This window comes from Theropithecus gelada, chromosome 1, assembly GCF_003255815.1.
Source record: "Theropithecus gelada isolate Dixy chromosome 1, Tgel_1.0, whole genome shotgun sequence".
NCBI lineage: Eukaryota > Metazoa > Chordata > Mammalia > Primates > Cercopithecidae > Theropithecus > Theropithecus gelada.
The window spans coordinates 163,513,249-163,539,405 of record NC_037668.1 but is presented as its reverse complement, the minus strand read 5'-3'; the positions used below and the strand labels follow the sequence as shown (position 1 = coordinate 163,539,405).

General features: G+C 51.0%; 1 protein-coding gene and 1 non-coding gene across 3 annotated transcripts in view; both read left to right on the top strand.

Moving 5' to 3' along the window:
• Positions 1–26,157, top strand: part of LGR6 (leucine rich repeat containing G protein-coupled receptor 6) — a 123,012-nt gene that overhangs the window by 10,996 nt on the left and 85,859 nt on the right. Inside the window, exons 2-4 of one of the 2 annotated variants that reach the window (XM_025398344.1) lie at positions 7,986–8,056; positions 19,238–19,309; positions 21,711–21,782. In XM_025398344.1, the coding sequence (XP_025254129.1) occupies positions 19,248–19,309; positions 21,711–21,782 (134 nt within the window). In that variant the 5' untranslated portion in view covers positions 7,986–8,056; positions 19,238–19,247. The remainder of the gene's footprint in view (positions 1–7,985; positions 8,057–19,237; positions 19,310–21,710; positions 21,783–26,157) is intronic. The other variant, XM_025398334.1, reaches the window with a different exon arrangement.
• On the top strand, positions 25,450–25,555 carry LOC112616511. The gene has a single exon (XR_003117651.1). It is a non-coding gene; the product is annotated as a small nucleolar RNA U13 (small nucleolar RNA).

Here is a 26,157-nt window from a genome sequence, read left to right as displayed (position 1 = left end):
TGTCTTTGTGGTGGACAGAGCAGATTAGAAGGCTGGGAGGAGACGAGAAAGGAGGGGAACCATTGTCTGGGACAAAAGCAAGAGAGAATGAGAATTGGGACAGGACCTGGGCTCCCACCCTCACTTACCTGGGGCAGATGAGAGCTCAGGACCGAAAGGAGTCAGAGCTGGGAACCAGCTCACCTCTCAGGCCACCCTGGACCCGGTCCCCCAAGCTCAGTTACCTGCTGAAGCAGGCTGAGGCAGGTAACTGCGCTTGGGGGACCGGGTCCAGGGTGGCCTGAGATCCCTTCACAGACATGCCCTCCACGCTGTCACACAGGGCCCCGTGCTTGGGTCATTGCTCTGCTGTTACCATGTCATTTTTTTGGTTGTGTGTGTGTGTGTTATTTTATTTTATTTATTTATTTTTGAGACAGGATCTTGCACTGTCACCCAGGCTGGAGTGCAATGGTATGATCTCCGCTCACTGCAGCCTCAACTCCCTGGGCTCAAGTGATCCTCCCACCTCAGCCTCCCGAGTAGCTGAGACTACAGGTGCCCACTACCACAACCAGCTAATTTTTAAGTTTTTTAAAAATTAAAATACTTAAAACTTATAGTGAGGTCTCACTATATTGCCCAGGCTGGTCTTGAACTTGCTGGGATTACAGGTGAGAGAGTTGTGTAAAATTTTTAATAATTTTTTTCACAAGGGCCCTACATTTTATTTTGCACTGGGTCCTGCAAATTATTTTATTTATTTATTTATTTATTTATTTATTTATTTATTTTTATTGAGACAGAGTCTCGCTCTGTCACCCAGGCTGGAGTGCAATGTTGCTATCTCGGCTCACTGCAACCTCCGCCTCCTGGGTTCAAGCGATTCTTCTGCCTCAGCCTCTCAAGAAGCTGGGATTATAGGCTCCTGCCACCACGTCCGGCTAATTTTTGTATTTTTAGTAGAGACAGGGCTTCGCCATGTTGGCCAGGCTGGTCTTGAACTCGTGACCTCAGGTGATCCACCCGCCTTGGCCTCCCAAAGTCCTGGGATTACAGGTGTGAGCCACTGTGCCCGGCCAGTCCTGCAAATTGTGTAGCCCTTTCTCCCCTTAACCTAGAGGCTAGGGCAGGAGGGGATGAGAGGAAGGGGTCTTTTTCTCAGGGATGCCACAGGGAAGACAAGGTAGCCTTTGCCCAGATGTGCAGGAGGCGGCCCCAGGACTAGAGGGGAGACTGAGCATCCTTGGGTTGGAGGTGCTTCTTGGCCTGAGTGTGGCATCTGCAGGGGCCAGGGACTATGGGGTGCATTGTGCTAGAGTGGGCACAGGGGGCGCACCAGAGTCTCAGCGATTCTGGGAATGAGGCAGTTGTCAGTCTCTGGTGGGCAGGGATTCTGCTTGAAAGGGAGGGCAGAGGGCCCATCCCTCAGATGTCAGATCCCGTGTGTGTCGGCCTCCTTCCCAGTTTCTTATAAATCTGGCAGAGTGGGTAAGTGCACAAACCCCAGAGCCACTCCACCTGAGTTCAGATTCTGGCTCTGCCTTTTACCAATCCTTGGGGAAAGATTTACCCTCTTTGTGCCTTAGTTTCCTCACCTGTAATAGAGGAATGACAATGATGCCCTTGTTAAATGAGTTAATATATGCAAAGTGCCTAGAACGGCATCTGGCACATAGTAACCGTTCAATGGATGTTAGCTATTATTTTTCATTTATTCAACCTATGAATATGTATTAAGCATACACTTAGTAGTAGGCACAGCCGTGCTAGGCGCTGACACTAACTTTCACTACAACAAACAGAGTCCCTGGTCCAGCTGTGGAGATAAATTCTTAGTAACGCCTGAGTGAGCGCCTGGACTCAGGAAATCCTACCACTGACCTGCAGAGCCCTGCTGGCTCAGCCCCTCCCTGCAGTCTCCCACCCTCCTGCTGCAGGGTTTCTCTGCCCTGTGGATCGAGGAGCTGCGTGAGTCCTCTGGAGGAAGGGGGTGCTTCCAAAGCTTCCCTCCTCCAGTTTCGTCTGCAGCCCTCCTGACCCCAGCAACTGGAGCTTTAGGTTTGTTCTCCAGTTGGAAGTGGGATCAGGAGACCCCAGGCTAGGACCCTGTCTTTGCTGCCAACATGCTGAGTGCCTTTGGACAAGTCCTCTGATGCCTTTGGGTCTGTTTCCTGTGGGGTGAGAGTTCCTGACCCCAGGGTATTATAGAGACAAATGATGGTGTATAAATAAAGATGCAGAGAGGGGAGAGAGAGAGGAGAAGGGGGAGGAGGTGGAGAGAGAGAGAGAGAGAGAAAGGGGGGGCATGAGTGAGCCGATGATGAGGAGACTGTGATGTGAAGGAAGTGCCAGGGTCCCCTGAGATTTGCAGTGTTGACTCCGTGAGACTTGAGATCCCAGGGGCTGGAACAGGACATGGCCATCATCAGCACCTCGAGGGCTGTGTGCCCAGCCAGAACAAGGCCTCCCATTAACTATGTGCAGCCAGCGGAAAGAGGAATGCCCACCCCCCGCCAGCCGACGCCACGCCAGCCCTCGCCTCGTTGCCCACTCCCCTACTCTGAATGCAGAAGCCCAGGGTGCCACCTCCCCCTCTGCCTGCCCTGCCTCCACCTGCCAGAAAGTATTAGCTTCACTGTACTTCACTGTACTTTGGGGGCGCAAAGGCACCATGTTGCGGGGCCCAGGGGACCTGCTGGGGGTGGGGCTTGGGGTCAGGAAATACCTGGGCTAACCCCTGGAACCCTGGCATGCCCAGTGCTGATGGACGAATGGCCCTAGAGCCATAGAGGTAGAGTGTGTAGTAAGAGGGGAAGGCTTGAAAGCTCAGAAACTTGGCCTGGGGAGCCCTCCTGACACCTTACTCCAGCCCCTTACCCCTAACCTGGGCTGGGACCTCCAGATGGGCAGATCAAGTCATTACATCCCACCATCTGCTTAGTGTTTGATCCCCCTGGGAATGTGATCACTGGGAAGTTCTTCCAAGAGTTTCTCCTCCTTCCTACTATAATAACCCGAGTTTCCCTCTTATTTTGGCCAGAGGGGAGAGAGCCCAAAGCCAACCCCTTCTTTGTTAGCCCTATAGGGAATAGTGGGGTGACCTGGGTTTCATTTCACTTTCTCTATGAGGAAGTAATCTTGGCCTATAAAGGCAACCTTGGAGATGCCACACCCGCTATCCCCAGGGATCCTGGAGGGACTGCCTCCTGCCAAGGAGGTCAGAGGCCTCTGCCTGCTCCTCCTCAGAAATCCACACACCCACTCAGCCTGCCTGCCCCATAGTGTTCTGGGCTGCAGCTAGTCCAGGCAACATCTTTGTGAGAAATAGAAAAGGGTGCCCCTTGCCCCAGTAGCCCTACCATGTAGGGAGCGGGTAGAGTTGATGAGTGGGGCAGGAGTGGATTTTGTCCTCTGGTTGGCCCCTTGGCCAGACACCTTTGTCTAGACCAGGCCACAGTGGGATATTTCTATGAGTCAGCCTGGTCAATGCTTAGTAAAAAAAAAAAAAAAAAAAAAGTGATTTAAAACATATTTATAAAAGATTGCTTAAAGGAGGTTTCTTCTATGGATTCCCTTGGATATCCTAAAGCTTTTCACTCAAAGTATGGTTCACAGCCCAGCAGCACAGCATCAGCATCATCTGGAAGCATGTGAGGAATGCAGAAGCTCAGGCCTCACCCCTAACCTACTGAGCCAGTATCTGCATTTTAGGGTTTGCCAAGCACTGCCTCAAGCTTATTCATGGAATAAGTCAGATCATCAGCAGAGCTGCTGGACAGCCACTCTCTACTCCATCTCCTACAGTACTGCTTTTACCTAGTTTCTACTTAGGTGATGCACCATTGGTTTACATCCAGGTCTATAAGAAACAGCCCTGTGACATCACGGTTGATTTACTGCAAGGATATGGTGAAGAAATGGGTTCAGACCAGAAGCCTGCAGCTCTGGTGGGGAGTGTTTGGAAGAGGCAAGGAAGCATTGGTTTCATTTAGGATGTAAGGGGCTGGCTGAGATGTCTCTTCCTCTGGGAAACCTTCCCTAATCCCTCAACTCTGGGGGAAGCCTCCTCTCTGTGTGCCTGCCCTGCCCCAAGGCTCATTCCCCTGGGTTCTAATTCCTGGTTACTTGTCTGTTTCTCAAACCAGGCTGGGCTCCCCAAGATAGCAGGGGCCTGGCCACCATTGCTCTCCTTGTCCTCAGTGCTGGCCCAAACCCGCTGCACATGGGTGCTCAAAAATATTGGTGGAATGAGTGAAGAGATGAATGAGTGAGTGAATGAATGAACAAATGCCTGGCCAGAGGCTGGGAGGTACAGAGCAGAAAAACAAAAACCCTAGGCTGGAGCAGATGGACTTATTTGAGAGAGAGGCAGGGAGGGCAGCCCTCTTCAAACCTGGTAGTAGCACTAACCTGGCTCCACCGCAGGCAGGAGCCCGAGGTGTGGCTTCCAACCCAGACGGCTGCGGTGAGGAAGGAGTCGCGCTGGGGAGCCTCTTAAGCTGCCAGCCAGCCAGCTCGTGGCCAGGCTTGGGTTTCATTAGAGTGAGACATCTGTTCTATAAACCCTTCCACTTAGAAGCTTTTGCCTTTCCTATTCATTCTCTTAATTCTTTTTTTTAAAGAAAACTTCTTTTGAAAATTTCCATCCAATTCCAAACAAGGTAGGACGAACAAAGGTATGTGCCTACCCCTAGGCTTGGAGAGAGGACTCTAGAGATTTGAGGCTGTGGGTTCTTGAATCTCCACAGCGTGCCTGACACTTGCCTAGGCTCTGAAGATCCAAGATAAGTAAGACCTGAATTTTGCATTGAGAGAGTTTACGATTGGGTCAGAAAATTACCATCCTGTGCATTAAGCGTGAGGGAGGAGACAAGCATAGGCTGGTCGTGGGGGCACTTAGAAGGCAGGTAGGATGCGGCAGCAGTGGAAAGGAATGTGTCTCATTGTGGAATCCTGTGAAGATCCAGGGAGCTGGGGCCAATGGCCAGGAAACCCTGGGAGGGAAGGCTGGGAACACCAAAGCCCGTGGCCATGCCAGCAAATCTAGTGTTTATTGAGCATCTACTATGTGTCAGAGCCTGGGGAAAGTGCTAAGGATATGCAGATGAGTACGATGAAACCATATACAGAAGTAAACATCCAATTTCAATTTAATGACATAAAAGCTGAGAATTATTCACCGGATTCCATGGGAACCTAGAGGGGAGCCCTCAGAAAGCCAGAGGTTCATGGAAGACTTCCAGAGTTTGTTTTTTTGAGAGAGTCTCACTCTGTTACCCAGGCTGGAGTGCAGTGGTGTGATCTTGGTTCACTGCAACCTCTGTCTCCCAGCCTCCCAGGTTCAAGCAATTCTCCTTACTGAGCCTCCCAAGTAGCTGGGATTACAGGCATGTGCCACCACATCCGGCTAATTTTTGTATTTTTGTAGAGATGGGGTTTTACCATGTTGGCCAGGATGGTCTCAAACTCTTGGCCTCCAGTGATCCACCTGCCTTGGCCTCCCAAAGTGCTGGGATTACAGGCATGAGCCACTGCGCCCGGCCCAGTGTTTGTTTTTTTAAACTAAATATAATATACATAATAGAAAAGAGTACATATCATAAGTGTATAGCTTGATACATTTCCATAAGCAAATATACTTGTGTAACCAGCACCTGGAACAAGAAAGAGAACGTCATCAGCTTTCCAGAAGCACTCCACCCCCATGCCCTCTGCTGGTCACTACCCTCCCCCATAAATATAGCGATGATCGTGATTTCTAACAACATAGGTAGGCTGTGCCTGTGTTTTGAACCCTATTATAAATGGGGCATTATTTTGCATCTGGCTTCTTTCCCTCACCATGTTTAAGGATTCACCCATGTTGTTGCTGGTGGTCATGGTTTGTTCATCCTCATTGTGGCATGGTACTCACTATGGGTTAATATAACCAAGTTTACCCATTCCACTGGTGATGGGCAACTGGACATGTTCCATTTGGGAGTACCGTGGATAGCTGTGCTACGAGCAGTTTTGTACGGTTGTCTAGTGAGCACACGGATGTGTTTTTGTTGGTTAAGTCCCTGGGAATAGAACTGCTGATCAGAGTAGATCCGAGGGAGTCTCAAGGGGGTGAGAATGACTTTCCTAGGTGGAGAAGTGTGGGATGGGTCATTGGCTTGGGCCAGTGATAGAGGGCGAGCAGAGGGAGGGGCAGGAGGAAGCCACAGTGGGAAGAGTGGCTCTGCTGACTGCTCCCCACTTACCTGGGTTAGTTTCCAGTGGCTGCCGTGACAAAGTACCGCAAACCGGGTGGCCTAAGTTTATTCTTTCACAGTTCTGGAGGCCAGAAACCCAAGATCAAGATGTCAGCAGGGACACATTCCTGTCAATGGCTCTAAGGGAGAACCCACTGCGTGCCTCTTCCAGCTTCTGGTGGTTACCACATCACTCCAATCTCCGCCTCTGTCTTCACCTCACCTTCTTCTCCCTGTGTGAGCTCTGCGTGTCTACACAAGGGCAATTGACATTGGATTTAGAGCCCACTCAGATAACCCAGGGGGATCTCCTCATCTCAAGATCTCTTTCTTAGCTACATCTGCAATGGCCCTTTTTCTAAGTAAGATCATATTCACAGGTTCCAGGGATTAGGAGGTAGACACACCTTCAGTGGGGCCACCATTCATCCACCATACTTTCCCTCATTCCCATGGTAACACCCCCAGCTCATTTCCCCCCTTTGCAGAGCTCTGAGGCAGGCCACTTTCTGATGGCAAATCATGTCCTTTTTGGCCAGCTCAGGCCAAGCTTCCTCCAGGAAGCCCTCCCTGACCCACCGGTACTTGAGATTCCTTCAGCACTAATGTACAAGGCTCTGTCCAGCAGTATCTGTGGTTCTGAATCTCTCCTCAGACCGAAGTTTCCTGAGGGCAGGGAACACACACTGTTCACAGGGGCACACACACTTTCTCCAGTGCTCATCCAGGACTCTGCATAAACCGGCTCTGGCAATAAGGAACTTGGGCTGAAGGCACCTTTCCAACAGTGTCTGGTCCAGCCCAGGGCACCATGCCCAGTAACAGCCCCAATGTCCAACACTTCCCCATGTCCTCTCCTCCCGCTAGACACTGCCACCTTAGGGGTCCTGGCTGTTACTTCATCCCAGGGCCTGACTGGTAGTCTTAGTTACACACACAACACAGGGGAGGGAGGAAGGAGCTTGGGGCAAAGGGAGGGAGCCCAGCCCTTTGCCTTTCCTTGGAGAAGGCAAGGGAGACAGGAATGCCTTTGGCTGGGAGACCCTGGCCAGAGATCAGAAGATCAAAGGATGAGAAGATCAGGGGCGAGGCAGGTGGCACTCACTTGGAGGCACCAGAGAGAAGCGGCAGCTGCTGCCTCCTAAGGGCAGGGCTGACCCAGAACGCCCTACTCTACCCCCAGCCTCCCCAGCCCATCTTCCCTAACTTTATAGCGCTGCTTCTCCACCAGGAGGGGCTCTGTGGGTTGCATGGCGGTGAGGAGGGAGAGGGACTTCCACTGACATTCATGCTACACCCGTGGGTTCTCCCATTTAAACCTCACAACACATTAGATACTATTTTATAGATGCAGAAACTGAGGCACAGAGAGTAAAGGAACTAGTCCAATATCAAACAACTGCTAAGTGTTAGGGCCAAGATACAAACTCTGGCAATCTGACCCCAGAGCCACTGAGGACTACACCATAAGGGCAGGCAGAGAACTCTTACTTAGTTCAACTGCAGCATGAGGGAGTGAGGCTAGGTATCAGGAAGAACTTCTTGCTGGACAGGGATTTTAGATCCAGATCTTGGATCTAGTTTTTCCATAGCTCTGATGAACCAAATAGTTCGGGAGTTAGGGAAGAGGGTAGATGGGTGGGGCGCTATCCAGAGGGAAAGGCATAAGAGAGAAGCGGCAGAACGAGAGAGGATCAGTGCGGAGGGCGGCGGGCACTGGACCGCGGAACTGGCATTCGAGGCCCCAGGGGCCGGATGGTCTCAGAGGGAGAGGGCCGCTTAACGCGGGCGGGACAGAACCTCCCCTGGGCCGGGAGTGCAGGGCGCGGTGTGCCCAGGTGGGCTTGGGGGGAGGGGTGCCGAGCTCCGGAAAGTTCCACAGGTCCTTCGCAGCCCTGGGGAGCAGGACCCAGAGGCTGACGCGACGGGTGGGGCGCTACCCGGGCCGGCCCTAATCCCCCTCCATTGTTCCGGGAGCTGAGGCCGCCTCCCCACTTCCGGCCCCTTTCAGCCATGGGGCCGGCGACGAGGGCAACGGCGGGCAGGGGCGCGGCCAGGCGGGCTGGGGTGGGCAGGGTCGCGCACCCGAGGTTTGTCCCCGCTCCTGGGGCCGCCGCTTCTCTCCCGGGTATGAGCGTGGAGCTAGGGGCTCCACTGAACCACTTGGTGTGGGTTCGCGCTGCCACTACTTAACTTTGTGACACAGCGGGAAGTAACTTGATATTTCCGAATCTCCGTTTCTTCATTTGGAATGGGAATAAATAATGCTTCGCTCCCTGACCTGTTAAAAAGGATGAAATTAAATGAAACCAAGAATGTTCAAGAGCTCTATAAAATGCAGAGACGTGGAATGGGGGTCTGGAGAGGCGGAGAGGTGGCGAGACACCTTAATTTTGCAGAACCTCATCTGTAAAATGGGTCAATGAAGTCTTTAGCACAGTGTGTGATCCAGCAAACGTAGCTCTTTTTATTATATGCTTTGAACTTTATCTTCTGCTCTTTTCCCCTAGATTCAAATACAGTCTGGGATCCCGTCCAATTTAGAAAACCCTCTGGCTAGGGTAGGGGTAGATGGTGTTTGGGTGCACCTCGGGCTGTGCGTGTGTGTGTGTGTGTGTGTGTGTGTGTTGGTGAGTTGAGTTGCTGGGTTGGGAAGGAGGGTGCTCTGATGTAAAAGAAAAGCTTCCATCTGGGATGGGGCTAGTGAAGGTGGTGGGGGTGGTGAGGGTGGGACTCTGAATAGAGAGGGCTTTCTCCAGTTTTCCACCCCCAGACACACCCTGCCTGTTTATCCACGAAATAAAGGCAGCAGGACAAGGAGCTTCAGCTAAACAAACAAGGCTCAGAGATGTGGTCTGACTTCACCTCCCCAATCCTTGTGCAGCCCTAGTTCTTCCCACCTGCACCAGCTCCACCCAGTTCCTCTCCTGGGGGCCCTGGCTGGGAGCTTAGCGATTTCCATCCGAGGAGGGAAGTGCAGTTTTTACCCATGGAGAGGTCTGATCTAATGGGATGTCTCAGTCCTTCTCTCTACGGGGCTTCCAGTCTGATAGGGTAGACAGAATTCACATCCACATACCTCCACACACAGAAACAGTGCCCTCCTAGACGGAGCTGGAGATCAGAATGAGGGCTAGAAGAGACGCTGGTGAGCCAGGGAGACCAGGCTTAGCAGGATAGAGCGGGCAAGTCCTCTAATGCACAGCCACTGCCGTTTGCCTGTGCTGGATTCATTCAATTTCCCTCCTGCCTCAGAATCTGTCTTCCTTCCCTCTTAAATCCCTTGTCCAGGGCCCGCAGGTGGGGTGCCCACTCCTCGGAAGCTGTAGAAAATGGGCCTTGAAGCTGTGTGTGTATGTGACAAGGACAGACAACTGGGAGCCGTGTCTGGGGCCTGTCTGGGGAGACCAGCCGCATGAATGAGCAACCTGAGATTAGGAGATGACAGTTTGTAATCGAGGACAGGATCGTGTGGCCTCACTTTGTGACTGAACCCGCAGAGATCAGAGTCAAAAGGCCAAAGGGATTAGTCTGAGGAAGCTCTGTGACACGTATGTCCAAGTCCCAGCACCTGTCACTCAGGCTTGTAATTGTCCACTCTGTAGTCATTGTCCCCACTTAAGTTGCCTCTTTGAGGACAGGGAGCATCTGTGATTGGATTTTGCCGCTTCATCACCTAGCATAGTGCCTGATGTATATTAGGGTGCTCAATAAATGTTGAATGGACAAAAGGCTGCATGACTAAGTGAATGGTTGAAGGTTGGAGACTTCTTGCAGGAGGAGGTACTTGAACTGGGCTTCAGTAAATGGTCGAGTCGGGTGGTGATGCTCAAAGGTAACGTTTGTTGGTTACTTACCATGTGCTAGGCACTGCCTAAGCACTTTACCAGGGAGGAAACTAAGACAGAGAGAGGTGAAATAATTGTCCAAAATCATATAGCCAGTAAGTGGCAGAGCTAGAAATCAAACAAAGGTCAGCCTGACAACAGAGGCTGTACCATTGCTGCCCAATAGAATGCTCTGCGATGATGGATGTGTTCTAGAACCGTGCTGTGCAATACTGGAGCCACTAGCTTTGTGTGGCTATTGAGCCTTGAAATGTGGCTAGTGCAGCTAAGGAACTGCATTTTAAATTTAATTTTAATGAATTTAAATATAGTCACAAGTGACTAGTGGCTACTGCGCTGGACAGTATAGGTCTCGCATTGTCTCTCAGAGAGGTGGTAGAGAGGAGAGGGGGCCCAGAAACAGTCCCCCATATCTTCATTGGTCTCCAGAGGCTTTGCCCTATCATGCTCCTGGGCTGTTCTCAGGTCACACTGTGGCCCCGGCTGGGCCTGGGAAGCCTGGGTCCCTTTAACTTCTCTGCCTGTGGGTGGCATGGCTTGGCAAGGAGGAAGGGGCCATTGAAGGAGAAGCACACACATGCATTATGCAATCCCTGTGCTATGCTTTGCTCTTGAGAAGCTTCTCTTGGCTCTGTGCATGGGCAGGGGAACACCTCCCCAGGCTCTCTGAGAGCCACAGCTAATTGCATGGGGGCAGGAGCGGCCCTTTGCACTTGACTTGCTGTAACACTTCTGACTGGGATTCAGGAACTTGTGTGGGCCACTCCAGTTTAGCAGCTGTGCTGGGGAGAGCCAGAGATGTCTCCTCAGTCTGGGATAGGCCTAAGTCCCTCCCAAGAAGATTCCCCTGCAGTGCTGAGGGTGGGGACCGGCCCTAGAATTGTCTCCATCTCCTTGCTCTGCCCAGGGGTCCACACCCTTGGCATGCTGTTGCTGTCAGATTAACCCCTTTCAGTAAGAAGAGGTCGGAACAATACGATTTAACCTGAAGTTGGTTCCTATGGTGGTGCCAAACCATGATTTCCCAAATCTAGCATTTTTGAGAGAGAGGAACCTCTTCTGGGTCTCGTCCCTCCCTGACCTTCTTTCTCTACCATCAGGGTTTTTTGGAGACCCACGTCACATCAATGAAACATCACCATGTAGTGGACAGTCTCTGACTTCTGACTTCCAACTTCCATGGTCTTTTAACTCAGGGGAAACAAAACAAAACTAACAAAAAAACCCCACCTTTTCGTTTCTCTCACCTGACTTTTAGGAATGTCTTCCCCTGCCTTTATCCCTCTCAGCTCCACCTGAATGAATTGGGTCACCTTCTGGCAACACTGTGGGTGCCCAGCATCTCCCTGGCTCAGTCTGACCTGCACAAGCTTTGCCTTTGCTTAGCAACTGCCAGGGACTCTCTCCCCTCATAAATAACCCCCCACTCCAGGCTCCCCTCCAGCTTCTCTTTTCCTATCTTCCCCCACATCCGTCCTCTCCATCACAGGCCCTCCTGCCACTCCAGGCAGTCTGGGAGATGTTCCTTTTACCAATAAGGGAGCCAAGAAAGGACAAAATAAAGCAATAGCCCTTTTATTTAAAAATACAGCATTGTTCTCACGCAGGACTTTGTGCAAAGCCAGATAGAACAGGTTGTGCTCTTATGTGTGTGTGAAGATAGACACACATTTTCCTGATGGGAGTACACTCCCTTGTTTGGATATTTGTGAAAATTGCAAAAAATCCGAGAGAACTTTGTGTCATCTTGTGTGTTTGGAATCTCAAAGATGATAGCTAGTATTCAAGTCATCTCTGATAAGAAGGTGTCATCTAAAGTGGGGAGGCTGTGCTAGAAACCAAGATCAATCTGGTGGGGTGGAAAGAGCATCCCCCAGGGTTTTGGGAGACCTACTTGTAACACCCACTCTGCCATGAACTTGTCGTGTGTCCTTAGGTAACTCGGTTCCTCTGAGTCTGTTCCTGCACTAGCAAATTAAAGGAGTGTAGGTAGAGGAAAGTGCCTGCTCTTCAGGGGGTGTTTGGAAATGCACGGGGTGTTTTTCTTCATTTAAAATTTTATTTCAAGACAGAAAGTCTCAGTCTGTTGTCCAGCCTGAAGTGCAGGGGTACTACCCTAGCTCACCGCAGCTTCAAACTCCCAAGCTCAGGGGATTCTCCTGCCTCAGCCTTCCAAGTAACTGGGACTCTAGGTGTGTGCCACCGTGTCTGGCTAGTTTTTAATTTTGTATAGGGACAAGGTCTCACAATGTTGTCCAGGCTCATGCGGTGTCTTTGATGGTCACAATAATAGGGAGATGCTCCAAACATTTATGAGCAAGGCCAGGGAAGCGAAAAGCTCTGCAGCGAGTGGGACAGTCCCGCCAAGTGAAGAACTGCCCATCCGCAATGCCGACGGAGCCCCCACAAGTAACATGAGGTGCTCTCTGGTGCTTTCCTCTCTGAACTCAGTTCTGTGGGCTGCTCACGTCTCATCCATGCCCCGCCTCATTCTGCCCGGGAAGCCTTCCCTGCTCACCCTCTCTCCTGAGTGTCTGTTGTACTCTCCAGTCTGGGCACATGTTCTAGAACCTAATTGGGAGGGTGGCTGCAGAACAAAGCGGAGTACATATGTGGAAGTTTGCCGTCCCTTTGTGAGTAAACAGTCCTTCCCCGGCAACACTGTCAACTCCTTGATGGCCCAGACCTTGCCCTGGGCTTTGTCTGTATCTCACGCAGCACTGAGCTCAGCACACAGAAGCCTGTGGGAAAACAACTTCATGACCTTCAGGGCTGGCCAGGAACTTAGCATTCATCTAATGAAACCAGGTCCTCTGATTCCAGATTCTGTGTTATTTCCTCTCCGCCCCATCACCTGCTTCTGTTGTTGACAGAAGAATTCAGCAAGTGTTCTCTGAGCACCAAATGGTCTCCGTGGCGGCCAGCCTGTCTCCTGGCTCTTTTCAGTGGGAGAGAACCCCACCTTTGGACTCTTAACAGTGGCCTGTTCTGCTCCTTGCCAACCCACGAGCTGTCTCCTGACATGGCAGGATATGTGCCCGGCCCAGCCTGGCCCTCATGGGGAGGGGTTGCTGCTGAAGGTTGTCTGGGCAGCTCGTTAAGCACTAGTCAGAAACTGAGAGAAGGCTCGGGAGAAAGCTGCTGGTCCACTGCGGGAGCCAAGGGATTATTTGGAGGAGGACCTCACTTTAATTTCTCTAGAGGATGCCTGATTAACAGAACAGTGAGCGTTGTGAGCAACAGCCTTCATGGATTGGGTGCCAGCTTGGAACTAAGCATATGGTAGTTTCTTTATAGAGGTTAGGCCCTTATAGCAGCTGGGGGAGACATTGACACTAGGCAGGAGGAAGAACTTCCCTAGAGTAAAGACTCGGCCACAGGAACATCACCTGTCTATGTCTGTAATGCACTCATTTGGATATTTATTAAGCATCCCATTTCAGGCACCCTGATAGGACTGGAGGATACACAGATTACTAAGGTTAAGTCCTTGACTTGAAGAAACACATAGTCATCTGTGTCATTCTATAGTAATAATTATAATTCAGTTAGATGAGTAGAATATTAATAATAAGGCATAGTTATTGAGCACTGGGTTTTATTTATTTATTTATTTTTGAGACAGAGTTTCTTTCTTGTTGCCCAGGCTGGGGTGCAGTGGTGTGATCTTGACTCACTGCAGCCTCCTTCTCCTCCCGGGTTCAAGCGGTTCTCCTGCCTCAGCCTCCCAAGGTAGCTGGGATTACAGGTGCCCGTCACCATGCCTGGCTATTTTTTTGTATTTTAAGTAGAGACGGGATTTGGCCATTTTGGCCAGGCTGGTCTCGAACTCCTGACATCAGATGATCCACCCTCCTTGGCCTCTCAAAGTGCTGGGATTACAGGTGTGAGCCACCGCACCCAGCCAGCACTGTGTTTTATATTTATTGACTTATTTACCTCACACTACAACTTTTTTTTTTTTTTTTGAGACAGAATCTTGCTCTGTCGCCCAGTCTGGAGTGCAGTGGCATGATCTCGGCTCACTGCAACCTCCACCTCCTGAGTTCAAGTGATTCTCCCTGCCTCAGCCTCTTGAGTAGCTGGAATTACAGGCGCCTGTCACTGGGCCCGGCTAATTTTTGTATTTTTAGTAGAGACGGGATTTCACCATGTTGACCAGGCTGGTGTTGAACTCCTGACCTCGGGTGGTCTACCCGCCTCAGCCTCCCAAAGTGTTGAGATTACAGGCATGAGTTACTGTGCCCGGCCCACACTATAATTCTTGTGAGGTAACTAGTGTCGTTATTTCAATATCACAGGTGAGAAAATGGAGGCCTACAGATGGGAAGTGATATGACCAGGGTCACACGGCTAGTGAGTGTTGTGCTGGGGGGATGACAAAGGCAGGTGCCGTCCTACATGCATGATAAGTGCTCAGTAAGCACTGTTGAGTGATCGTACGCAAAATACCATGGGGACAGGCGGTGCTGGGAGCACCTCACAAAGGAGGGGACTGTGGGGCATAGCCAACCCCAGGGGCTCACCTCCTGGCCACTGTAGCTGGCTTTTTCTTGAAAGTAGATCTTAAGTGCTCCTATTAGACACACACACACACACACATACACTCACACACATTCACACACACACACTATGTGAGGTGATGACTACCTTAATTAGTTTGATTGTGCTGATTATCTCACAATGTATACAGAGATTAGATCATCAAGTTATATGCCTTAAATCTATACATAAATAAAATAACTGGCTTTTTCCTGGCTGCAGGGATGGGCAACCTGAGTCCACAGTGGGACAGTGGAAAAGGGGTTTCTGCCCCTCTGGCCTCTTCTCCAGCAGGGAAAGTGGCCACAGCTCGCCCAGGTCCACCGCAGGGGACCCAGGGGCTTGTCTTTCACTGCTTCTTCCTCCCATAGAAAAAATTCAAACAGACCCAATCCCCTCGGGCCCTTGGGTATGAGCCAGATTGCCTCAGCGGAGGGTCTCCTATGATCCCAGCCCCTTTCAGCTGCTCTCCGACCCATTCCCCAGCATCCTCCCTCTTATCAAACCTGTTCCCTGTCTCCATGGTGACACCGCCTTACCCAGTTTCCTTGGGTGGTCTGGTTGCCTCACAGGGTGAAACTCTGAGAACATTTTCCTCATGTGCAGCCAGAAACTTCCACTTCGCATGCCCAGGACTGCCCCTCTCTTCTCTCCTCTCCATTCCCCTCCTGCAAGCCCCTCCCTGAGACATTTCCCATCCCCACCCCATCATGGCTGTGTCCAGTTGAGAGGACTCATAGCCCCTCTGGGTATCCCAAGGGCTCCGAAGAAGAAGGCTTCAGAATGAAGTCACAACACAATCCCCTTGCTGTACATGCATATGTACAGATAAACACGTGTGCCCTCACACATGACATACACATGCCTAGCACCCTCAAAACAAGTACATCCAAGAGCCCAGGTATCCCAACCCATGACCTCCACTTCTTGTACATATCTACAAGTTCATGCAGCCCAGTGAATGTAGCCACAACCAAACCCCAAGCACCCAAGGATCAAGGTGCACTCTTATTTCCCCTGGGTCCAGGCATGGCCTGAATATTTGAACTGTGCTCTCTGAGTTGCACAAAAAACCAGCTGCACAGCCAACCTCCCAGGACAGTCATATGTCAGTAGGAACCACCAACATGACAGAGCAACCTCTGTGTTTGGAGTTTCTGTGTGTCAGTTCCTTCCCCGTCATTGTGCAGGCACAGCCTCCCCACAGCAGGGCCCGGTGCCTCTTGCCAGGACCCTTAGCCATTCCCAGGGCCCGTGGCATTGGCTTGGTGGCTCTCGGCCTTGAAATCCCCACTTCACCTCCTGCTTCCAGCTCTGCACGCTCCTCTTCTTTCCCCTTCCCCTGGCACCAGTCTTACCCCTTTTCCTTTTGTGAGAGAGCCAGCCCTGAATGGGGCTCCCTCCACCCTTGAACAGTTGAAATTCGCCTCCTTGCCCCACCCCAGCCCCTTTAGTGAGCGCTGCAGCTGGGCTTTGTGTTGTCTTGGGGCAGGATGTGGGGCGGGGGGGGGTGGAGGGGTTCAGGCCCCCTCCTCCGCAGGGGAGAACAATGAGGCCGCTAGTCAGGGTGGTGGGGCACAGGGAGTGGGTGGGGTGGGGGCCATGGAGGGACATCAGAGCCTCTGCGGCCGGCCCCTGGAGGGACAGCTGAGTGATGAGGCCTGAGTCACATGCCCCGAGTGCTCCTTGAACTCCCGCTGCGTTCCTGTTGAGACACATCCAGAAATGCACAGGGTAAATATTTAGAGGTAATCATTTTTTTTTCCGGCACCTCGAGCCTCCTGCCTTGCTGAGAATGAGCCAGGGGTGGGACACCAGGGGAGGAGTCCAATCCGGCCCAGCTTCTGCAGCTTGGGCTTCTGTGGGCATCGCCCTACGTTCTCCTGACACTGTCCAGTGTGCTCCTGCACCTTCGCATTTCAGCCACAATGTGAGGCTAGTGGGGCCTGAAAACATCCTGAGGACCAAACCCTGGCTTAAAATCCATCAACAGGCTGGGTGCGGTGGCTCACTCTTGTAATCCCAGCACTTTGGGAGGCCACGGCAGGTGGATCACTTGAGGTCAGGAGTTCGAGACCAGCCTGGCCAACATGGTGAACCCCATTTCTACGAAAAATACAAAAATAGCCAGGCATGGTGGCAGGCGCCCATAATCCTGCTACTTGGGAGGCTGAGGCAGGAGAATCGCTTGAGCCCAGGAGGCGAAGATTGCAGTGAGCCGAGTTCATACCACTGTACTACAGCCTAGGTGATAACAGTGAAACTCTGGAAAAAAAAATCCATCAACAAACTCTCTCGGTTCTGCCTCTCTCCCACCTTAAACTGTGGCCACAGCACACCAGCTGCAGCTTCTGCGGAGCCGTTTCTAGACCCACAAGCCCAGAGGTGACCCTGCTGTTTCCACAGGGGAGCAGGGAGGGAACGGTAGATGAGAAGCAGCGCTGGGTGCAGCATGCCAGTTCCTTGGTTCTACCCTGCACGGAATGTCTCCCTTCCTTGGAGGACATGGAGTCCGGAGCCCAGGCTTTATCAAAGATAAAACATTTGAGACTAAACAGTCTTTTTATAGATTGGAACAGGACTCCCAAGCACACGCTCTCCCGGCTGTTCCCCAGCTTGCCTTTCTGGGCACACACAGAAAGCACATGCATTTCTTGTGGGGAAATGGGGACACTGAGGTTTGAGGGCGACAGTGCATGTCTAGGGAAAGGAGAAAGCCTCAAGAAGGCTTGGGGGGCAGTGCCCAGCCTTGTGGTGTCTGGTCTGGGCCCACCTCTGTACCCCCTCAGGGAAGGGGCAGGCAGAGATGAGAATCAGGTATTAGGAGTTTGAAGTAGGATGGAACCCAAATGTGCCAGGCACACATACACAGTCTCACAAACTGTTGCTCACCCAGGCACAAACTGTGAAGAAGATGCCAACACAGGGTGGGACCCACAGAGGAAGGTACCAACCCCTCTCTACTACTTTCTTCCTTCAATCTTTGCCTCAGTGTCCTGTGGGCAAGTGTCCCAGCCCCACAGGCCTGTGGAAAAGGCACCAGCCCCTCTCCCACTGGCCTGTGGGGCTGGGACACTTGCCCACAGGACACTGAGGGAAAGGTAGGAGGGGAAAAGCAAATATGTACCGTGTCCGTACTATTTATTAGACAGTCTGTAAACATGAGCTCACTTAATCTTTACAAGCACCCTACCAGCTTGGTGCTGTCCTATTTTTATAGATGAGGTCAACTAGGGGCCCAGCGGTCAAGGGCCCAAGATCCGACAGGTAACTGCAGAGGAGAGATGTGACCTCAGGGCCTTTTGACTTCAAAGCTCAGTGCTCCTTTCTCTTTGTTTTCTTGAGTGTGAAATGGAGATAATGATGGAAGCTAATTTGGGGTTATTATGAGAATGGAGGGAGGTTATTTGGATAAAGGTTAGCTGGTGTCTGACACAGAGTGGGCCTCCAGTAAATGCCAGGGTAATTATTGTGATTATTTTGTGTTCAGGGCCTCTAAGAGGGCAGTGACACTGAAACCCCGCACAGGGTCTGTCAGATAATATGCGCTTAAGATGATCAAGGCTATGGATCTGCAGAGGGACTGGGATGCTTACACCCTTTGGGAATCTAGTGGTGTGCCAATTCTGTGACGTGCCAAGGGTCAAGTCTTCCAGGTGGACTAAGGCAGTGGTCCCTAACCTATTTGGCACCAGGGACCAGTTTCATGGAAGACAATTTTTCCACAGATGGGGGTGGAGTGTGGGGGATGGTTTTGGGGTGAAACTGTTCCATCTCAGATCATCAGGCATTAGTTAGAGTCTCATAAGGAGCGTACAACCTAGACCCCTGGCATGCGCAGTTCACAGTAGGGTTTGTGACCCTATGGGAATCTTATGCTGCCTTGGCTGATCTGACAGGAGGTGGAGCTCAGGTGGGAATGCTCACCCACCCGCTCAGCTCACCTCCCTCTCTATGTTCCGCCTGGTTCCTAACAGACCAAAGCCTGGTTCCGGTCAACTGCCCCGGGCTTGGGGATCCCTGGACTAAGGGAAGCAAACAGGTAGAGCCTGGTAGGCACTTCAAAGGGCAGTGAAATGCCACTAGCTCTGGGATTGAATCAGAGGATGGTCCCCCATGAGGAGCCCAGGGACCATCTTACCAGTTCATGAATAATGAATGAGCCTGCTCCATAGATCGGAATGGCAGTGATCTCTGGGCCTCAGTTTCCCCACCGGTAAAAAGCGTGGATGAGATATTATTTGTATTTGGCGATCCCTCCCTTCCTGCTCTGAAATTCTATGAATTTTACTCTAGTTCCTCCCTTTATAGGGAGGCCAGTTTCCTGCATAATCCCAATCACAGCCAGTCCCAGGGGAGTCTCACAAAGGAACGGTGAAAGGCAGAGGGGAAAGTGGGAGACCATATAGAGAGAATCCTCAAATGGCCCAGGAGGCCTGACTCCCAGCTTAGTTCTTGCTCTTAGAGAGAATGCAGCTGCTGTTGCCAGACTGGCTTTGGAGTTAGAATGGCCTGGTGGGGGGTAGTGTGGGAATCTCAGAGGTCCTTCAAGGGGGTTTGGCACCTGGACAGTGCCAGATGGCCCAAGTGGGGAGTTCACAGCTCCTTTTCCCATTTTCTCTCCACCAGGGACCTCAGTATGAACAACCTCACAGAGCTTCAGCCTGGCCTCTTCCACCACCTGCGCTTCCTGGAGGAGCTGTGAGTAGACGCTTTGCAGGGTGGGAGGCAAGCGTGGGCTGTGTCTAACATCTCTGGAACCAGGGCTCCCCAGGAGGTGGGGTGGCAAGAACAGAAAGGGGCTTGGGAAGCTAAGACTGTTCTTGACAGAAGGGTGTTCTTTAGCTGACACCTGGCCCAGGTGTGAATTGACATGCTGGGCCACATGGCATGGGAAGTCTAGGATCTAGCTTTCATTGCTCTTTGAAACCAGTTCCTCTTTGCAGCATTCCCTCCTAATGTGAATAGTCACACTTCTCCCTGGGAGTCATCTTTGACCTGCTGTCATCCCCTGTGTCCAACCACCATCCCCTCCCCAAGGCCTGGTGGTTCTTCTCTGGGATGTCTCTCACCTCCACCCCGTTTCTCTAGTCCCACTGCTACTGCCCCAGATGTCCCCTCACATCTGGGGGTTGAACCAGCCTCCAAACAGACAGATGCCCTCCTTCCATTCTAAATTACTCTGCACACCTTCAGGATGCATCTCACCAGCTCAAAAGCTTTCTGTAGTTCCCCATGGCCTAAAAGATCCACTTCTCAGACCCTCCCTTACAGTAAAGGTCCATTTCCTCAACAAAGTGCTCCCTGGTGAATCCCTGCCCACAGTGGTCGCTCTCAGGTTGAGATTCTTAAATCTGGCCTTATATGTGAGGGAGGCTCATAAGTCAACCATCTCCTGGGTTAGAGTGACTGACTGCCTGCTCTGGGAAGCCAGGTCATTCTGTCCCAATCCTTCCTTTCATCCTAGCTCTGTATTTCCAACACCTCCTAGCCCTGTTTATTCTTATTTTCACACCACATAGATCCTTGGGGCTCTAGAAATTTTGCTTAAACTTCTCAAACTGAGGATTACAGCTCTTTCAGAATTCGTCTAACTCTTTTAGAATTTAAACAAAAAAATCATAAACAAAGAAACTTCACAAATTGTGAGTTCCTGGCCCCGAAAGCATTCACAATTTCACCTCTACCCTGGCCCCACTACTCCCCTAACAGACGTCCCCACCTTGACCCTAGACAGTGCTCCCCAAGGATACAGCCAACCTGCCCCTGTTGGAGTTTTGATCCCTAGGGCCATGGCTTGGTCTCCAGACCAAGTACCTGTTGAACCCCCTCTAGTAGACAGGCAAGCTCAAGGTGCTCTGGGAGAAAACAAGATAAAAGCCTTCCTGCCACCCCCAGGTCCAGGTGAGGCTGAAGAGTAGTGTGGCCAGCAAGTTAGCAGGGGAGTGTGGCAGCTGTTGGCTCAGGCATCCAGGGCGTTCTGTGTAAGGAAGTGGTCAGGGTCGGCCTGGCGGGTGGGCAGGAAAGCCTTCCTGGAGGAGGAAGATTAAACCAGTTTTCAAAGGAGATGGACAGGGTAAGAGGCAGTGGAGGGGCCTTTTGAGGGGGAGATAACCTAGCTTAGGTGGGAATGCAAAGCAAGAGCAAAGGCCAAGGAGCTCAGGCAGACCTCTCAGGTCATGGGAGGTCTGGACCCATTTTAGAGGCTCCACCTAAAGGACCTTTCCACGGCAAATACCCACCTACAGAACCCAAGCTAGGAGACCTCAGATGTCACGATGCCTTTCCACACAGTTTTTTTTTTTTAAACAATATATGTCAAATAAAGAGACTTTTATTATTATGTTTTAAAAATAGCTTCTGAGGTATGCCTGAATAGTCTCCATATCTACAAGCCTCTTGGTAGCAACTGATGCACATAATAATATCCCTGGGGACTTTGGAGATCAGGCAGTGCCTTCATGTACAATTAAACTCTGCTCAGTCAGGTTTCAGCATTGAGTGTATTTCATTGCATTTGCTCCTTTTAGATCTGGTGATTGCCCCTGACAAACGTGGAAATGCTTAATTAGACCAGAATCTTAGATGAATCACAGCACCCCGTTTCCTAACCCTCCTGGATTAGGGGGGATTAGCTGTGTAGTTTAGGGCCTGGAGAGATACAGACACACCCCCTGGTACTCATCCCTCCACTGATGACACCGTATGATGCAGTCCAACAGTTGAGAGCAGGTGGTGGGTAATCCAGGTTAGTACAGAACAGGATGAGGGGAAACTGTGGCTGTGAGCCTTGAAATTAGTCAGGTCTGGGTGAGAACACCAGGCTCTGCCATGGACTGGTTCTGTGACCCCTAGGGGATGTGGTTGACTTCTCCTAGCCTCAGTTTGCTCATCTGAAATTTGGGGAAAATAATAGGCACTTTACAGGATTATTGTGAGAACTGAGGCAATGCATGTGAAGTATTAAACACATTGTAGATCTCAATAAATGGTAGTTCTTACCACCGCCCTCCCTTCCCCTATCCCAAGACACTGACTTATGGAGGTCACCACCTCCTTGGGTTACCTGCCAACATCGTTGACCATTGTCTCTGATTTCCAGGCGTCTCTCTGGGAACCATCTCTCACACATCCCAGGACAAGCATTCTCTGGTCTCTACAGCCTGAAAATCCTGTAAGTATAGGTACACCTAATTTTACATAAAGCTGCAGCACTGAGAATTGTGAGCAAATCAAAGTTTCAGAACCCAGGTCTTGGTTTACCACTGCCTTGCTTATTATTTCCTTATCTTCACTTTCAGTTTCAATTGTTATTTCCATTTCTTTGCTTCACCTTGTCTGTAACAAACTTTATGATTTGTCAACAAACATTTAATTGTATCTGCTACATTCAGCCACACTAAAAGGAAGTGAAACATTAAAAAAAATAAAGTGTATAATGACCATCGACATAGGTCTTTGTGGGGCTGAGTTCAGTTACAGACCCACAGGTCTCTCCCCACGACCTCTAGCCCAAGAAAGGGATAAGACTGTTTCTGGAGAGGGGAAATCCAGGTGGCTTTCCTTTGGCTCTTCTTCTCCTTGCAACCCAACCTTAGTCTCTGTGGCTGCAGCAAGAGTTTCCATTCTGGCTGTAAACATATTCCCTCCTCCAGTCTTCAGGTTGCTTCCTCCCTGCTCCTCCTTTGCCTATTCCCTTTGAAGCAAAAGGTAAGTGAGAGTTGGAGAAGACCTTTTGTTATTTCACCTGGCTTCCACTTGCCATCAAACTGATTGCCCATTTCAGTGAAAGGAAGGCTGAGACATAATCTCCTCCCATCCCAACTCATGACTCACTTTGTTCCAACTAAGACTGTCCTCCCCAAGCCTCCTCATATTCTTATGATGAGTGAGGGTAAGAAGAATTGGGAGGAAGCAGATGCATAGGGACTGAAGGTAGATAGGAGAGGTTCCCAGGGAGGGTGCGTTGCCACAGGGTCTGGTTTGGGAAGAAAAGGAGGATATTGGGGAATGATGTTGGAGCAATAGAATGAGCATTTGGGGCTTTCCTAAAGTGGTGAGTCATTCCCAACTCTGCTACTCCCTTACCCCTGACTTGACTTGCAGACAGTTGAGCAGGTTGTTCATTGCACCAGACCATCTGGTTAAGGAAGTGAGAAGGGGCTGAATCCCAGTCCTGTGCCCTGGCTTGGGGCTGTATTCACCCAGAAAGGGATATCTTTTAACAATGTACTCAGAGTTGTTGATGGGTTAGTGGTGGTCCTACCCCGCTTGGCCCATGAGCTCCAGGCTTCCAGCTAGTCAAGGTCAACACTCCACATCTAAGCACTTTCTCCTTTCCCTGTGTTGTTGGTCTCTGGCCTCTCTGTCTGTGAATCTCTGACTCACAAGGCTCTCTGGTCTCTATCCTTCCCTTAATCTCTGCTCTGTCCTTGGGTCTCTCCTGTTGTCACCAGCCTCAGTCTCCTTGTCTCCCCCTTCTCCTTCTCTGTCTCAGACCTTGCTCTCCCTCTCCCTGCCCCACTATTCCCTGCCTCTCAGTTCTGCTTCTTCCTGTCTCCTCTCTGTGTCTCTCTCCCCATAAACATCTCTGCCCTGGGGAGCAGGAGAGGCGTTCTGAAACAGACACACAGTGCAGGCGGCCTACTTGGTGGTGTGTCTGTGCCCAGTGACAGGCTCAGACCTGCAGTCTGGATTAGAGAGCAGGGCTCTGTTTACTGGGCCTTCAGAAGATGTGAGACTCACGTCCCATTCCTAAGACTCCGGCTTAGAGATGAGCCTCCTCTTTCTTCTTTGCCTGCATTAGGCAATAAATCAAAGCTTCAGAGAAACCACAGGCCTCCCACCCCCCTTTCTGCAAATGGCACCCTTGGCTCAGTGAGTAGGGCAGCAGGGAGAGGTTGTAGGCAGGAGTTGAGTGGGAGCTGAGGACAGCCAGGCTGTCCACTCCCCCACTTTGCCATTGAGCCCCATTTTGCTCCATCCTCAAAGATCACCTGGTCCCCCAAAGCCTTTGTGTCAGTCCTTGGCCTATAGAACCTCTCTACCTTAGGGATGGGTTGGGTGGTCTTGGGGAATTATCCTCTTATATGCTTCAAAGCAGAAGATTCCACCTGCATCCTAGGCATGAATTACTCTCTAATGTCTGATGTCAATTTCCCTTGTAGTTCCTTCCATTGCTTTCTTTTCAGAGCTGCAAGAAAAATAGAGCAGTAGCACCGTGATAATGATAACCTATTTTTTGTACCAGGAGACGGTCACCTTAGCTGCTCCCCAGTCTTCTCTGGGCCTGGGACCCTTATCTGAGTGGCCTCTTCTTATTTCAGAGGCCGGGCTCTCCCTGTGGGACACTCTGCCTTGGTCCTTCTCTCCCGAGGCAAAGGATTAAATAAAGAAGATTCTCTCTCTGATCCTTTCTTAAATTACTGTGACAGAAGCCCTCTCTCATGTCTTTCCCCCCGCCCCCCCCTGCCACCCATCCCTGCCTGACCTGGAAATATTACTCTTAAGATCTTCTTCTTCCTCTGCGAGCTCTCTAAGTCTTCAACCCATAGGCTCTGGCCAGGCTCAGATCAAGACAGTCAGCCCCTGCGGGGAATTTTCAGTCTCACACTGCTATCTCTGTCCTGTAGAGCTGGCAAGGTCCAGATGCTAGTCTTAACCATTACTAGTCTCACCATCCTGGCTCAGCACTGGAGCTGTGCTAAGGGAAGCCACAGTTCCCTCTGTCCTAGGCATGTGGGAAAATGCCTGAGCCTCTGGGGGCTCCTGTCCTACCTGTTTTTACACAGGGGCAGCTTTGGCCAGAGCTCCTGCATCTTGACCTACGGCCTAAGGGTGTGGGGATGTGTGTGTGCGTGTGTGTGTCAGACTTCTCCAGTCTTTATCTCAGAAGTTTCCTGTCTTGTCTCCATCACAGGTTTCTTTCCCCAGAGCTGCCCTCCCAGAGAGCTGGGTGAGGCCTGAGGCTTGGTCATCTTCCCACCTCTGAAGACAAGCTCCTCCCTCCTTATGCCAGATTGGCCTGACATAAGATGACCTGGCATCTAGAAAGATTTCTGCTGGGCCTCAGTTGCTTCTCACCAGGCCCAGATCTGGGAAGTTGGAGTAACAGTCTGAGGACCTGCCTCCTGTCCTGCCCTCAAGAGACTGGGCAGGAGATTTTCCCAGGTGCCTTGCTCCTGGATTGAGCCCCAAATCCCTATAAGTCTGTGACTGTGGATTCTTAGCCCATGCCATCTTGATAAAGACGAAGGCTCTTAGAAGGCAGCTCCTGCTTCCTCAGCTGGGGTTCATCCCACATGAAACCCTGGCTCCAGGCCATAGAGGAGTGGTTGGGAGTTAGCATCTCTGGGACCCATCCTGGAGGAAATCTCCCTGAACCAGCCTCTAGTGTAGCCCTTTTCACCCTGTATGGAACTGTCTTCAGTTGACAATAACTGTGTTTACTCTCCGCCTGGCTAGGCGGTGACCATGCCTGGCTGAGTCTGGACTCCATTAGTGTTGATGAACTGAATTGAGCTGACCCATGAAGGGACATGCTGGTCATTTGGGAGTGCTGGGCTCTGTCCGAGTCTCACTAACCTGGCTCAGGGGAGAAGGCTGCCCACTCTGAGTCACCCCTGTACATGAGGCAGTCTTTCAAGGGACTGGATGACAGGAAGTAGATCTCATGTGCAGTCAGAAGCCTTGAGGTCAGACTCAGAGCCTCACCAGACCCCAGAACAGGTGTTAAGAAGGATTTCAGATTTCCTCTCTCTGAGCCTCCATTTCCTCACCTTTTAAAGTGGAGGAGTCAGAATAAAATTTCCAACATTTTTAGCTGTGGAAACTTAAAACAGATTCTTTGTATTTCATACACGTGATGATCAGTGTTCACCCTCGTGAGTGAGATGTGCCACCCTTGGACCTTGTTACAACATCAGCACATTACCCCTTTACATGACTTTTTTTTTTTTTTAAAGGAACCAAAATCAAAAGCATTTTGTGGGCCGGGCGCGGTGGCTCATGCCTGTAATCCCAGCACTTTGGGAGGCCAAGGCAGGTGGATGACCTGAGGTCAGAAGTTCAAGACCAGTCTGACCAACATGGTGAACCCACATCTCTACCAGAAATACAAAATTAGCAGGGCGTGGTGGCACACACCTGTAATCCCAGCTACTTAGGAGGCTGAGGCAGGAGAATCACTTGAGCCTGGGAGGTGGAGTACAGTGAGCCACCTCCTTGAGAGTTGCGCCATTGCACTCCAACCTGGGCAACAAGAGCAAAACTCCATCTCAAAAAAAAAAAAGGCATTTTGTGTCGACGTCTCAATACATAAAACAGATGAAGGAGGTCTCTGGTTAAAGCGAGTAAAGAGGGTGGTACACTCCAGGCTGTGTCTTACCTACCCGTCCCATAACCCCCAAGCACTTCTACAGAACTAAAGGAGCCTTTGGAAACCACTGGTGGATCACCTCTTTTACACCTTTTGGACATGACACTCATGGTTCCTGCCCCTAAATGCCTCTCTGGTCAGAGAGATACTTCACATGTGTGAGGAGGGGAGG